At 37.7% G+C, this 16,589-nt stretch overlaps 1 protein-coding gene and 1 non-coding gene across 2 annotated transcripts in view; one reads left to right on the plus strand and one right to left on the minus strand.

The window, feature by feature from the left end:
• YWHAE (tyrosine 3-monooxygenase/tryptophan 5-monooxygenase activation protein, epsilon) overlaps positions 1 to 6,234 on the plus strand; it is a 46,740-nt gene extending 40,506 nt beyond the window's left edge. The window contains exon 6 of the mRNA XM_008592940.1: positions 5,220 to 6,234. Within this exon, the coding sequence (XP_008591162.1) occupies positions 5,220 to 5,272 (53 nt within the window). The 3' untranslated portion in view covers positions 5,273 to 6,234. The remainder of the gene's footprint in view (positions 1 to 5,219) is intronic.
• A 9,375-nt stretch (positions 6,235 to 15,609) lies between these two features.
• Positions 15,610 to 15,683, minus strand: TRNAI-UAU. The gene has a single exon. It is a non-coding gene; the product is annotated as a tRNA-Ile (tRNA).
• Positions 15,684 to 16,589: the final 906 nt, after the last annotated feature.

The following is a 16,589-nucleotide window of genomic DNA, read 5'->3' on the forward strand; positions in this document are numbered from 1 at the left end:
TTTTTAAAGATGACCGGTAAGGGGATCTTAACCCTTGACTTGGTGTTGTCAGCACCACGCTCACCCCGTGAGCAAACCGGCCATCCCTATATGGGATCTGAGCCCGTGGCCTTGGTGTTATCAGCACCGCACTCTCCCGAGTGAGCCACTGGCCGGGCCTACATTTGTTGATTTTTTTTTTTTTTTTTTTAAAGATGACCGGTAAGGGGATCTTAACCCTTGACTTGGTGTTGTCAGCACCACGCTCACCCAGTGAGCAAACCGGCCATCCCTATATGGGATCCGAACCCGTGGCCTTGGTGTTATCAGCACTGCACTCTCCCGAATGAGCCACAGGCCGGCCCCTACATTTGTTGATTTTAAAGGAGATTTTATTCTGATGGTCTCCAAAGAATCATTTTTCAGGGTAGATGGTCAGAGAGGTATCTACCCCATTCCTCCCCCCAATAACCAAAATTAAAGATGTTTGAGTCCTTTTTGAGAAGACAGACTACTATGAATGTGACCATTTTGAAATGTAGTTTTACAGTTGGTGATGGTGGTAGGGACTTAGAAACAAAAAGTTTGTTGTCAGTTTTAGGTGCAGTTCCTTTAAGAATGTTACCCAAGGGGCCGGCCCGGTGGCGCACTAGATAGTGCGCCGCTTGGGAAGCGCGATCCCACATGCAGACCGGCTCCCGCTCACTGGCTGAGCGAGGCGTGGGAGCAACACCGAGGCTTGCGATCCCGTTGCCGGTCCCCGGTCCGGTACGGGGGCAACACTGAGGGTTGCGATCCGTTGCCGGACACGGAAAAAAGACAAAAAAAAAAAAAAAAGAATGTTACCCAAAGTGAAGCATATGTTTCATTGCTTGAGGCCGTCATCTCTGTTTGGCATTTTTTTTTTTTAATTGAATCATAATTGAATACACAGATTTTTGGGGTTCAACGTTGACATATGTTGATCAAATCAATATTACTAGCATATATATTGTTACAAATCGTACTTATTCTTTATGCCCCTTGTCCAATCTCTCCCTCTCCCCCTTCTGTCCCCCCTCCCACCTCTGATAACCCTAGATTTCTTCTTTCTGTTGATTTGTTGCCTAGATGTTCCATTGGTACTTTTTAAAGGTGCCTCCGAAAGTGGGTATCATGGCATATATGTTGTCAGTTTCTTTCCTCTGGAAGGATCAAGCGAGATTTCTGACTTTATTGGGTTATGGTACTAAAGTGACTCAGCTTCTAAAGCTCACTAGCTCTATGAAGTATTTAGGTATTTGACTAGATTAGGATTGGCATGGACATATGTAACCCACTTGCACATTTTCCCAACAAAGCCAGATGCAGCCAAAGAATACTTTTCAACACAGCACTTTAGGCAACCACTGTCAGCTCTTGGGACTCAAAACTAATTTATTATCTCTGAACTAAATAATGTAAGATTCCTTCTAGCTTTAAAATTCTATTGTAGGGGGCTGGCCAGTTAGCTCGATTGGTTACAGCACAGTTTTGCAACACCAAGGTCAAGGGTTCAGATCCCTGTACTGGCCAGTCGCCAGTTCTCCTGTATTTTAGCAATAACTGTCAAGAAGAATGGCCAAACAACTGTGGACTCTTCACAGTCACCCTCAGCTCAGAGAAGACTGTTTGAAGGGATTAAAGGAAAGCATGTGGAGAATTTGGTGATGAGCATTATTTACCTAAGTAAGCTATACTCCTCTAACCTTTGGGGATTTTTTTTTTTTTTTTTTTTTTTTTTTTAAGGGTGAAAGTTAACCTGGGTTTGAAATGCTATGTATTTTTTAAATGCCATCTCTTATGATGACTAAGTTGCTATGGTTACAGCATGGTGCTTAACACCAAGGGTTTGATTCCTATACCGGCAAGCTGCCAGAAAACGAAGTTACTAAATTACAATATTAAATAAAGTTAATACTTCCTAGTGGTGCTGTTGCTCATTCTCTCACTGATGACCGAGAGTTGATTAATCAAGGTAGACTATTTGTCACTCCATTTTTATGCAGAACTAAAGATATAGTTGTTTTTCAGTATCCTCAGGGGATTGGTTCCAGGGCAAAACTCAACCTCCCTCCTACCCCCACCCCAGTACTAAAATTTAAAGGTGTTCAAGTCCTTTATAGTCAGCCCTCTGTGTCTGGGTTTCCACATCTGAGAATATGGAGGGCCACTGTACTCATTCTTCATTATTGAGTATAGTTTTATGAAACAAATCATCTTACAATATCTTCCTTAAGCTACTTTTATGGTATCATAATTGGGAAGTCTTTGTACCCAAATGTTTTGTTAATGTTAGCATGGGTTTCTCTTTAATCCAGGAACAGATTGGCAATTAGGAAACATGATTGTTTAACAGTGAAAAATTCAGGTAGTCTGTTGACATTTAGAAAAATTAGCAGAAACTTATCTTTACAAATTGTTAAGGGTACAAAATTCACCAGTTTTGCTAGTAGGTTATGTTTTCTTTTGGGGGGTGGGTGGGCCGCTGGCTGGTACGGGGATCCAAACCCGATTACATGTTTTATTAAATCAGTTTTGTGACTTAGATTCAATGCTGAATATAGGAGAATTGCTTTCATGGAATTAGCAGTTTTCTAGGATGTTACTTGCATTTATTTATTTTAATTAATTAATTAATTGATTGATTGCTTGATTGATTAATTAATTAATTAAAGATGACCGGTAAGGGGACCTTAACCCTTGACTTGGTGTTGTCAGCACGACGCTCAGCCAGTGAGCCAACCGGCCATCCCTCTATGGGATCCGAACCCGGGGCCTTGGTGTTGTCAGCACGACGCTCAGCCAGTGAGCCAACCGGCCATCCCTCTATGGGATCCGAACCCGGGGCCTTGGTGTTATCAGCACCGCACTCTCCCGAGTGAACCACAGGCCGGCCCCTGTTACTTGAATTTAGTTTAAGGATTATTTGGTGTTTTTCTCCTTTTTAAACTTTTAGTAGCTATGAAAAATAATGTCGTAGAACATTTGAACTGAGGATTTTTAAAGGAAGAAATGTATGTGGTTCACAAGCTTTTACTTACAGTCTTTTATGTCTTTTAACTACATGATATGTTAATGTCTGTCCCAACATGTTGAAACATAATTCTTTAAAGGGGGTCAAAGCCTTTTTTCATCAAGTGATTTCAGTCCTTTTCTCTAACCTGTGATAACAGGAATGTTCCATACATAAGTTTGTGGAGAGAAAATGTGTGTTCTACCTGTCTCTTCACCCTCCCCGTACTCTAGAAAAGATAGGCAAATACATATTTAAGGAAACCTTCCCCCCCCCCCCCCCCCTTCAGTATGCCTTTCAAGAGTATGATATTACATCATCTTAAGAGTAAAAGAAAGGTTCAGGTAGATTATTTCTTAGAGCGAAGTTTATACAAAGTAAAAAGACCAAAATCTGACTGTCCTATCATTAATGTTTTCCTTTGTCCCGCTCTCTTGGTTTTTCTTGTAATGTTGCTGTCATATGATTGTTCTCCCTCCCTTTCTCCTTGCAATATAGATTCCTAAAGGAAAATCCAACTCTTCCTTTCTTAAAAACTACTTTGTAAGTCATTATCATGGCACAGTGAATTCTGCTTTTAGTTTGGTTCTTCACTAATCATGCCTGCATATTATCATCCTGTCGCTCACAGGACTGCCTGTTCTATATTCCAGGATGCTAAACCTTCTATGGCCTGCTACCCCTTCCTACCTCTGATTTGGGTGTGACTTACATGACAGTATTTTATGCCAAAGTTACTTGGAACTTTTGGCAAATCTAATGGTTGCGCTTATGAGTTGATGAGAGTGTATTTTAGTATTGAATGTTAACTGTATTTTGCTGTTAAATATGAGAGTGAATGTTTCTATTACAGTTCCTACATTCAAACACATTATTGTTCTTTGGGAAGCAGTTTCTATTACGGTTCCTACATTCAAACACATTATTGTTCTTTGGGAAGCAGTTGAGTGTCCATCAGTTTTTTCCCTCAGTAAATGGTTATTTTTGTCTTTGCATGTCTTTTTTAATGAGTCAAAAATCTTTAGGTGCCTTAAGTCATTTTTTAGAGTCACATATCAATGTCAAACATTTTTATCATTAAGGATTTTAAAGTGACTAAAGCTATCTTCACTTAACCCTTAGTGCTATGACAGCATTTATGGTTTATCATATCAAGGTTTTTAGGACTCTTAAAAGCTGTCTTCAGTGTAAATTCTTCGTGTTTATAGGTAGCCAGTCTTAGTGTTATTTACCCATCCTAATTTAATAATTTAACAAGAATTATGAATGGACGGTCATCTGAACTGTTATGACTTGGGTTAATTGATTTTTCAAGAGGCTTGTGTAAAGTAGAAAAGAATGTAACTTCTACCTGTTTTATCATTTTTTAGAAAAAATTTGCATGCTTCTTTATTATGGCTGACTTGTTTAATGCTTATTAATAGATAGACAGTCCTCCAGTGAATAGGCTGGCTTTCTGTTGCATGTGGTAGTGCAGTTGAATCTCCTCAGGCTTATCATCATATTCAAAGGGAAAAGAAAATAGCACGAGAAAACTGGTACAAATGCCCTTCTTTAATAACCTCAGTGGTCTGGTTTAGTTTGAGCATGCTGTTTCACGCTAAAGTGAGAAATCTTGTTATAATTTGGTGTATCTGGCCAAGATATAAAATGTAAAATGTTCATTTACAACAGCAGAAACCCCCCCAATTAAACACTATAGAACTCCTTTGGAGCATTTTACTGCTCTGTTCACTTTATTGAAGCATTTCTGATATTGAGCTTGTGAGTAAATTATATTTTGCAAAAAACTGCAAAGTACTCTTGATTCTTGAAGAGGTGAGGTTATTGAGGAAGAGTGTTTTGACCCAAGATATACATGAAAGCTTGAAAATCATTTTAATAATACAGTTACCTTGGCTGTCTACTTTAAGAGCTTATTTAGCATAAAAACATTGACTCCCCCCCCCCCCCCCCCCCCCCCCCCCTGTGCATCAGTTTTTTTTTCATTCTGACCACTCATCATACTTTCAGGACTGTGATCCAGCAACCCTTCTTGGCTTAGGCATCTCGGGTGTCAAGGATGGTCAAAGCCCTCTGCCTGTCTGTTTAATACCAATTGTAGCAAATATGAGGAGACTTTATGCTTGGAATGATACCTTTGTTTGTGACTACTATAGCTTAATGTAATTAGCATGAAATAATTAACTGTCATTCTTCTTCACAGGTGAAGAGCAGAATAAAGAAGCGCTGCAGGATGTGGAAGATGAAAATCAGTGAGACATAAAAGCCAACAAGAGAAACCATCTCTGACCACCCTACTCCTCCCATCCCACCCCTTGGAAATTCCCCATTGTCACTGAGAACCACCAAATCTGACTTTTACATTTGGTCTCAGAATTTAGGTTCCTGCCCTGTTGGTTTTTTTTTTTTTTTTCCTTAAAGAAAAAACAGTTTCCAAAAGTTCTTAAAGGCAAGAGTGAATTTCTGTGGATTTTACTGGTCCCAGCTTTTAAGTTCTTTAAGACACTAACAGGACTGCATAGAGGCTTTTTCAGCATTACTGTATTGTCTCCATGGCAGATGTGGCAGGATCACCATCGGAAATGGAAATTACATTTGAAAGCCATTAGACTTCCAGGTGATGCAAGCATCTAAGAGAGAGGTTAATCACACTGTAGAGCATATGTGTGTGGTATTATTTTTCCTTTTTCTCATTGTTTAAATCGAATTTTATACCAATGTTTAAAATTAACTGGGTGTTAGCACGAAGTGGTTGTTTGGGGAGTTTGTTGTAATGGTTTTGCTGTAAGAAGTGTTTCAAACTCTGCTGATGTGTTGCTGAAAAGCGTGGTGCTGGTAACAGTTCAACAATCCGTGGCTGCTCATTCTTGCCTACTTTTACTCTCCCTCTGAAGCAGGTTAGCATTGAAGGTGGTATGGAAAAGCCTGCATGCGTGTTCAGTTCTTTGTTTCTTCTTCTTCCCTCTCCCCCTGGTCACCCCACCCTGCCCTCCCCTCCTTCGCTCGCTCAACCTCTTTTGTTCAGTATGTGTAACTTGAAGCTAATTTGTACTACTGGATATCTGACTGGAGCCACAGATACAGAATCTGTATTGTTCTTACTGAAACACAGCATGGAATTAACATTAAACTTAAATAAAACAAACCTAAATTAAAAAATGCCAAATATTATTGCGCCTCCATCCTTTATACTTCTAAAATAAAATCTCTAATCCAAATATGTTGACAGTATTATGTTTGCCTGAATGTGAAAAGATCACCCCTTTTTTCTGTGGAAATAATGTTTCCCAAAGATGATGTATATGGGGGAGGTGAGGGTGGAATGCCTGTAATCTTGTTGTGAAGAACACTAAGTTAATTGATTATCTGTCCTGTCTTCCAAACCAGGTAGCAACACGATATTTATTTTAATCATTAAAGTACAATATGCATATTTAATACAAGGCGTAATTATGGATCATTTTCTAGCATGAAATTTTGGGTGGTGCAACCAAATAAGGCTGAATGTGTCAGTAATCCTTCTTAGGCTGAGGTTAAACTTTATATTCCCTCCCCCCAAAGGCCAGTGGCAGGAGCAGAGAATGATTAAATCCATTGTCAGTAATACTTGCACACAGTAAAACAGTAGTGTAGCAGTCCCCGTTACCAGAAACAGTGCTCACATAATTTCTTCTTGAGATAGTTTATACATCAGCGTGTATAGATATTTAGTTAATATCTTACAGATAATTATGTTGGGCATTTAGATCGATCATTTTTGACTGCCTAACATTGATGTAAACCTGATTTTTTTTTTTTTTTTAATAAAGACCAGTAAGGGGATCTTAACCCTTGACTCGTTATCAGCACCACACTCCCAAGTGAGCCATGGGCCGGCCCAGTAAACCTGATTTTTTAAAAAAAACAATTTACTACTTTTGGACAAGTTTCCAGCCTTCTGATTGTAAAAGGTGCTGCAGTAAATACCTTTGCAATGTATTCTACTTAAGTAAAAGGGTACTTCAAAATGTTTATGGGAAAATAGAATTAAAAGATAATAGAATTGATAGAAATGTCCATGAATTTTTTGAAGACCCTGCATATTTACATGTGTATCTGTAAGATACATTTCTGTATTTCCTGTTTCAGAAGACATACATTTACAATTGGTAAGTGATGCTTCACCACACCTCATTCTTTTTAAAATGAGATGTTGACAAAAGTATACCCTGGACTTAAGATTTTAGAAGCATACTTAGTAATTAGGCAAATTAGTGATATCTAGTAGTTTCTATCGTAAGTGCATGCTGGCGATTAGAATAAACAATTATATTTTGTGAATTGCTTTTTCATAAGATAGCTGGAGATGGTTGTGCATTTGGAGCAACCACCAAATTTTTTTTGAGTTGATTTGTATGTTTCCAGCAATGGATGGCTGGATACCTGCTGCATCTAAGCCAAAATTGAAGGAAATTATAAAATCCTATTGCAGATTTTTTGACCATTCATGGGAGTCAGGGTTTTGCCGGAAGCTACCACACTGGACTTAAGTACAAATACATAGGTAATGATGTTTTTACAAAATAATCTGGTTTATGGAGGTGATTCTTTTTTTCGTGTATGAAGCAGTACCAAACAAGTTTTGTCAAGTTGGCTTGTCACTTGAGTTTGCTTTGTGAAAGGGTTCCTTGGTGTAGTTAGCTGTGTAGACTTCATTTTATGTAGTCAGCAAACCTAAGATCCCACGAGCATTTTCGAGAGGTGGCAGTTTGGATAAGGAGAAAACCTGTCACCCAAAGAAGCCAATGAAGGTAATTATGAAGGGGAGAGATGATTGGTACTGGTTTTTAGAAAAATTCATATCAGTAAGATTTGTAGGTAGCCAATCATCAGGGAAGACTGGAGGACAGTGGCTTAGTCCTGTGAGGATAGTGTCACTCCCACTTCCTAGGTCTGTGTGCTTGAAAGGTGAAGTTTTCCCCGACGTTTTAGTTCTTGATTTTAGTCATTTTTCAGGCTTGACTGACTTCAACAAAAATTTTTCTTTTTTTTTTTTTTTTTTAAAGATGACTGGTAAGAGGATCTCAACTCTTGGCCTGGTGTTGTCAGCACCACGCTCAGCCAGTGAGCTAACCAGCCATCCCTATATAGGATCCGAACCCGTGGCCTTGGTGGTCTCAGCACGCACTCTACCGAGTGAGCCACGGGCCGGCCTGTCTTCAACAAAACCTTTGTTACAGTTACAACTTGAATGCAATTCATTTGTGTTTTAATTGCAAGTCTTACAGTACTTCACCTTGAAAAAAAGTTTCAAAACCCAAAATTCTAAAATGTTAGGAGTACCAATAAATACGTTAATACCCGTGCTTGTGTTCTGGAATGGGTTGATAGAAAAGCAAATCTTCAGAGTTGGATTTTGCTGCTTATAGGAAGGTGAGAATGAACTTTAAGATCGTCGAAAGGGGAAATTGGTGGGATAAATGTAAACATCTAACTGGCTCCTGCCCCAGACAGATGGCACTGGAGAGTTGTAAACAAGACCGCGAATCAGCTGCCACTGATTGTAGGACAGTAGGAGAGTGAGCATGCTGGAATATTGGGATGAAGATGAACAGTTTTGTTTTGGAAATTGTAATATGTAATAGGGACGCGTAAAATTCTAGGATGGATCACTAAAGGGATCCTTTGGGAGCACTTTAGAGGAAGTGGTGATAAGCAGATCCAACCTGGATCAGGAAAATCAAATCCCATCTTGTTTTTCTATCATTTCTTTGAGTTGCTCGGTATGTAATTGGTACAACTAATATTTAGCTAATTTAGAGTATCAGCTGTATACCAAGCACTGTACTCATTATTAAGCAGTGTCTGGAGTCTTAGCATGTAGGTGCTTAATAATAATTGGATGAGTTGTTGCCTGCATTTTGCAAATAAATCTGAGTAGGGAGAAGTTAAGGAGTGTGCCCCAAACCACATGGCTAAATTTATTCAAACGTAGGATTGAGAGTGAGTTTTGTATGACTAAAGAGCCCAGGCTCAATCATTAAGCCATTCTACCTTTTGTTCTTTATCAAAACTCAGTGTTCTGAAATACTGTGCTTTAATCTATTCTGAAATCATTTTTAGAAATATTTTAACATTTTTGAGTTCAGTATGTCTTAATGATGTGACTTGAGAAGCTATAGTACACAACTGGCCAGTCTTAAAATTAAGGGGGTAGAATATAAGTGATACATTTATTTAGTGTTCTTAAGTAACTACAGTCTAAAAAGAAAGGGAAGTTTAACATGTTAGGTTAAATTTTTTGGCATTTTTTTGTTTTTTTAATCCAACTGAGTTTGGAAATTAAAATTTTTTTTCACAGTTGGAGCAATTCTTCCAACTTAAAACAGTTTAGTTTGGACAAGTAGAGCCACAATCCACACATAACCAGTGATTATTGGCTATCAAGTTGCCTCAGTGCTGTGACAGTTTTCTAGAGCACCAGAGTCTTAATCCCTTGAGGTCACATATATTCGTAGCTATTTTTGGTGGAAGTATTTCTGAAACGCATTACTTCCCTGCTTTTTAAGAAACAGGCCCTGTGTTGTTTCAGTTACAGCTTTGGAGAAGACCCTGGGTGGGCACCCCTGTACTTGTCAGCTTCCTGTGCTAGGCTGTAGGTACAGGCTTGCTATGTATAAAAGAGTGCTGAAAGTTGTTTTTTTAAGAAGTCCTTGCTTTTTTGACATTTGTTTTTCACAAAATTGAAGTTAAGAATGTGTCCAAGCTAGGCAGTATAAATCACGTCCAGGAGCTTTCTTCCCCTGTCTAGAGCTATCATTTTCCTGTGGTGCCACAACTCCTGGCACTCACTCCCTTGACACTCATGTTTCTGTCCCATATTGCTTGTTTCTAGGTCTTCCAACAAGACCTTTCCTTTGCCATTTAAAATCCTGCTGCTATAGAGTTGGGACAGGACTTATTTCAGCGCTTGGGGCTTCCTTCCATTCATGGCACATTTGTAGCTATGGTAACAGGCCACGATAAATACTGAACTCCCTTAGAATTTGTTTTCAAGAGAATTCTAGAAACGAACAACCTTACTTTTTTTTTATTCAACCTTGTTTGTAACTAAGGAGATGTAAACCAAAACAAGAGATGCCAATTTCACCTATAATAACTGGCAAAGGTTAGATTTGTAACTCTGTTACGGTGAGGATGTAGTGAAATGTTCATATATACTCTTGGTATTTTTTAATTTTTTATTTTATTTTATTTTTTTTTCCTTTTTGTCTTTTTTCGTGTCCGGCAATGGATCACAACCCTCAGTGTCACGCCCGTACTGGACCAGGACCGGCAACGGGATCGCAACCCTCCGTGTTGCTCCCACATCTTGCTCAGCCAGTGAGCGGGAACCGGTCTGTATGTGGGATCCGAACCCTCGGCGGGAGCGCCACCGCGCTCCCAAGTGGCGCACTGTAGCAGTGCGCCACCGGGCTGGCCCTTGGTATTTTCTTAAAGTAAACCTGATTATTCAAGTGTAATGTACAGAAAAAAAATACATAAAAGTGTGTATCACCGTATTTTCACAAAGGGATCACATCATTTAAGCCACCATTCACATCAAGAAATAGAGCAGGACCAGCATCCTAGATGTCCCCTCTCAGTCATTACACTCTCACCCCCAAAATGGAAACCAGTGCTTTGTTACGTCAATTAGTTTGATGTGTTTTTGAACTTGATATAAATGTAATCATAAGGTATTTTTTGTTTTCTCTCAACATTGTCTGTGGGATTAATCCATGTCATTGTCTGTAATAATCTTTTCATGGTTATATAGTATCCTGTTGCATTACTATGCCACTATGTGCATGGACACTGGATTGTTTCCAAGTTTTGAATGTTACTAATAATGTAGTTGTGAAATTCTTGAATATGTCTTTTCATATATACTTGTATACATTTATGTTGCATATGAACCTAAGAATGGAATTACTGAGTCATAGGCGATACATCTGTTCAGCTTTAGTAGATACTGCAAAACAGTTTTCCAAAGTGGTTGCACTATTTTATAGTCCTAGCAGCACTATTGTGAGTCCAGTTGCTCCACACCCTCACCGGTATGTGGTATGGTCACTCTTTAGTTATAGACATTCTGGTGGGTATGTAATGGATTTAATTCTGGATTTTGTTTGCTTTTCTTTGATGACTAATGAGGTTGAGCACTTTTTAGTTGAACATTTGGGTATTCTCTTTGGTTAAATGCCCACTTTTGCCTGTTTTTCTGTTGGATTGTCATTTTCTTCTTGATTTGTACATGGTCCTTGTATACTTAGGAAAAGAGTATGTTTTTGGAGTTGTTGCTACTATCTCCTTCCATTCTGTGTTCTGCTTTTCTATTCTCTTAATGATGTCTTTTGATGAACAAGTTTTTAATTTTAATATAGTCCAGTTTATCTATCTTTTCCTTTAAGGTAAGTGTATTATATGCCCTATTTAAGAAATATTTGTTTATCCCAAGATCATGAATCTTTTACGTTATTCTCTAGAAACACTGTTCTACTTATCATATCTAGATCTAGAATCATCTAGAATCTGTTTTGTGCATGGTGTGAGGGAGATGTTAAAAATAATGTTTTTCCATATGGATATCCAACTGACCTAGTGCCATTTATTGTTGCATGGTTCTATTTATGCTAGTGACAATACCACACTGTAGGCTTAAAATAATTCAGTATCTAGTAGTGTGAGTCTTCAGGTTTGATGTTGTTATTCAAGATTGTATTGGTTATTTTTGGCCATTGCATTTTTTATATACATTTAAGAATCAGTTTGCCAATTTCAATAACAGAACAGCAACAACAAAAACCCGGAATTTTGATTAGGGTTTTATTGAATCTATAAATCAGTTTGGGGAGAATTACATCTTTACACAATTATGTCCTCTAATCCATGAACATAGTATATCCCTCCATTTATTTAGATCATTAATATTTTTCAATAATGTTTTGTAGTCTTTTATGTACAAGCCTGTTATCTCTTGTTGGATTTCATTTCTAGGTATTTGATTTTTTGTTGTTATTTAAAATAGTATCATTTAATTTCATTTTCAACATGTTGCTACTTACATTGTTTATTGTATGTTGACCTTATATTCTGTGACCTTGCTAAAAATTGATTTATCAATTCTAACAGCTTGATGTAGATTATGAGGCAGATTTTTTAGAGGATTATTTGACAATATAGAAGTTTTAAATGCATGCACCCTTTGCTTGTATGTGTATGCTTATAAATATTTACAAAATAAGTTTATTTCAGTCTTAAAATAGCAAATTAGAAATAACCTAAATGCCCATCAATCACAGTACATCCTTGTTATGTATGCTATGTTGCCTTTTAAAAAAATGGGGTAAACCATTTCTGCTAATATAAAAAGATGTCTGCATATAATGCTAAGTGAGAAAAAGTAAGATATATACCTTGCATAATCTGTGTGTAAACAGAAAAATATTTACCTGCATATGTACTTGTACATCCTTAGAAAATTTCTGAAGCGTATACTTATAACTTTTTTTCATTGTGTAAAAAATTGTTTTACTGAGGTATAATTGACATATAAAGTATGTATATATAAACTGTACAGTTTTATAAGTGTCGATACATGTATACACCTGTAAAACCATCATCACAATCAAGATTGTCAATATATTCTTCACCCTCAAAAGTTTTCTTGTTGTACTGTGTAATTTTTTCCCTCCCTCTTGTCCATCTCTGTTCTTTCCTCTCTCCATCCCAAAGCAACTACTAATGTGCTCTCTGTTATTTTACATTAGTTTTCATTTTCTAGAGTTTTGTATAAATGAGATCATACAGTATTTAGTGTATTTTCTGGGATGGGGGAGGAAGGTGGCATCTGGCTTGTTTAATAATTATTTAAGCGTAATTATTTTGTGATTCATCCATGCAGTGTGTATCAATAGTTCCTTCTTTTTACGCTGAATAGTTTTCCATTGTACAATATGCCACAATTTGTTTATTTGCCTATTGATGGACATTTGGGTTGTTTCCAGTTTTTGTCTATACAAATAAAGCTTCTATAAATATTTATGTACAAGTCTTTATATGGGCTTATATTCCCCCCCCTTTTTTTGTGGATAAATAAAGGTGGAATGGTTGGATAGCATGGTAGGTGTATACAGGTAGGTATATACAGTCAGCCCTTCATATCTGTGGGTTCTGTATCCACAAATTCAACTAACCTCAGATCAAAAATATTAAAAACAATAACAATAACCATACAATGAAAAAATAATACAAATAAAAACTATAACAACTATTTACATAGCATTTACATTGTATTAGATATTATAAGTAACCTAGAGATGATTTGAAGTATACAGGAGTATGCAAATACTATGCCATTTTATAGAACAGACTTGAGCATCTGAGGATTTTAGTATCCACAGTGGTCCTGAAACCAATCCCCTGCAGATATCAAGGGATGACTGATTGTATTTAGCTTTTTAAGAAACTGTCACACTGTTTTACAAAGTGGTACCATTTTACATTTCCACCAACAGTGAATGAAAGCTGTTTTTCTACATCCTTTTCACCACTTGGTATGGTCAGTCTTAAACTTTTCCATTCTAATAGACGTTCAGTGGTATTGGAACTTTTAATTTGTATTGTCCTGATGGCTGATGGTGAGCATCTTTTTAAGTGCTGTTGCCGTTTGTGTATCTTCTTTTGTGAACTGTCTATTCAAATAAAAATATTGAGTGTTCTGATCCATGAACTAGGCATATCTTAGATTGTTTAGGCCTCCTTGAATTTCAGCAATATTTTGTACTGTACAGGCCTTTCACTTGTCACATTTTCTGCTAAGTATTTCATAATGTTTGGTATTATTGTAAATGCCTGCTTTTTAAATTTCAGTTTTTAAATTTTAATTGCTCATTGCTAGTATAGAGAAATACAATTTGTTTTTGTGCATTGATCTTCTATTCTGCAGCCTTGTTAAGTGGTCTTATTAGTTCTACTAGGTTTTTTTTTTTTTTGGTAGATTCCATTGGATTTTCTACATAGACAGTCATGTCTGTGAATATAAAGGCCCCCCCCCCCCACTGCCCAATATGGAGACCTTTTATTTGTTTATCTTGCACTATTGCACTGGTGGAACCTCCAGTACAATGTTGAGTAGAAGTGGTAAGAGCAAACTCTTTATCATGTTCCTGATCTTATGGAGGAAAGCATTGTTTCTTTCACCATTAAGTGTGATGCTAGCTGTAAGTTTTTGTTGTTGTTTCTAAAAGATGGCCGGTAAGGGTATCTTAACCCTTGACTTGGTGTTGTCAGCACTACGCTCTCCCAAGCGAGCTAATCGGCCATCCCTGTATAGGATCCGAACCTGTGGCCTTGGTGTTATCAGCACCGCACTCTGCCGAGTGAGCCACGGGCCGGCCCCTTAGCTGTAAGTTTTTCATAGATGTCCTTTATCAGGGTTAGGAGTTCACTTGTTTTCCTAGTTTTCTGAGAGTTTTCATCAAGAATGAAAGTTTCATTTGTCGGATGCTTTTTCTGCATCTATTGAGATGATCATATAGATTTTCTTTTTAAATTTATTAATATAATGAATAACATTGATTGCTCTTTGAATATTAAACCAACCCTTCATTCCTGAGATAAACCCCACTTGTTGTTTTTTTTTCCCCCTTTTAAAAAAATTTCAATTTATCCCCCTCCCGCCCCTGTTATGTATTGTATTATTCTTTTTTTTTTCTTTTTTACTGACCGGTAATGGGATCGCAACTCTCGGTGTCGCGCCCGTACCGGGGACCGGCAACGGGATCGCAACCCTTGGTGTTGCGCCCGCACCGCGCTCAACCAGTGAGCGGGAACTGGTCTCCACATGAGATCCGAATCCTCGACAGGAGCGCCGCCACACTCCCAAGCAGCACACTCTCCAGTGCGCCACCGGGCCAGCCCATGTATTGTATTATTCTTTTAAAATATTGTTGGATTTGATTAGCTAAGGTTTTTTGTTTGTTTGTTTTGGTGGCTGGCTGGTATGGGGATCCAACCCCTGTTGACCTTGGTGTTACAACACTGCATTCTAGCCAACTGAGCTTACCACCAGCCCCTGATTAGCTAAGATTTTGTTTAAGTGTTTTGCATTTATGTCATGAGGTGATATTAATGTGTAGTGTTCTTTTCTTGTAATGTCTTTATCCGGTTTTGATAAGAGGATAATGCTGACCTCATAGAATGAATTCTTCAATGTTTTGGAACAATTTGTGTAAAATTAAATGGTAGATTACACTAGTGAAGATATTTGTGTCTGGAGTTTTCCTTGTGGGAAAGTTTTAAATTACAATTTCAATTTATTTAATAGAGATAGAGCTAGTCAAGTTATTAATTTCTTTTTGAGTGAGCTTTGATAATTTGTGTCTGTCAAGGAATTTATTCATTTCATCTAAGTTATTGAGATAAAGTTCGTCATAATATTCCCTTATTATCCTTTGCATATGTGTAGAATCTTTAATGATTTCACCTCTTTCATTCCTGAAATTAGTAATTTGTTTCTTCTCTCTTTTTTCATGTTCAGTCTGGTTAAGATTTTGGGGTTTTTTCGTGGCTGGGCTATAGGGGAATTGAACCCTTGACCTTGGTGTTATAAGCACCACACTCTAACCAACTGAGCTAACCATCCAGCCCCTGACTTTATTGCTTTAAAATGACCTTCTTTCCCTGTACCAACCAGCCACCCCCCACAAATAAATAAATAAAATGACTTTCTTTATCCCTCATAATATTTTTTGATCTGAAATCTACTTTGATGTGAAGCTTTAGTTTTTTGGCATCTGGCCTGTAAGGGGATCCAAACCCTTGACCTTGGTGATATCAGCATCACTCTCTAACCAAGAGAGCTAACTGGCCAGCCAGATGTGAAACTTTCTTTTGACCAGGATTAGTTTAGCATATCGTTTTCCATCTTGTAGCTTTTAGCTTATTTGTCTTTCTATTTAATGTGCATTACTTGTAGGTATCTTATCATTGGGCTTTTCCTTTTTATCCAATCTGATAATCTTTCCTTTCTTTCCCTCCTTCCTTCCTTCCTATTTTCTTTTTTTGGCAGGTGACTGATACAGGATCCAAACTCTTGACCTTGGTGTTATCAGCACCACACTCTAGCCAAGAAGTGAGCTAACCAAGCCAGTGTTTATCTCTGCCTTTTAATGGGGTGTTTAGACCATTAACATTTAATGTGATTGTTAATATGGTTAAGTTTGAGTCTATCATCTTGCTCTTTTAATTTTTCTGTTTGTATCACCTGTTTATTTTTTCTTTTTCTACTTTTTTTGGATTGTGTATATGTATTATCCTATCTCCTTTGGTAGCTTATTAAGTATAATTCTTCATTTTGTCATTTTATGGTTGTATCTGGGTTTATAGTGTACATCTTTTTTTTTTTTTTGTCCTTTTTGTGACCGGTAAGGGGATCGCAACCCTTGGCTTGGTGTCGCCTGCACCGCGCTCAGCCAGTGAGTGCACCAGCCATTCCCATATAGGATCCGAACCCGAGGCGGGAGCGCCACTGCGCTCCCAGCACCGCACT

Source organism: Galeopterus variegatus, unplaced genomic scaffold, assembly GCF_000696425.1.
Source record: "Galeopterus variegatus unplaced genomic scaffold, G_variegatus-3.0.2 Scaffold155, whole genome shotgun sequence".
In the NCBI taxonomy this organism is placed as follows: Eukaryota; Metazoa; Chordata; class Mammalia; order Dermoptera; family Cynocephalidae; genus Galeopterus; species Galeopterus variegatus.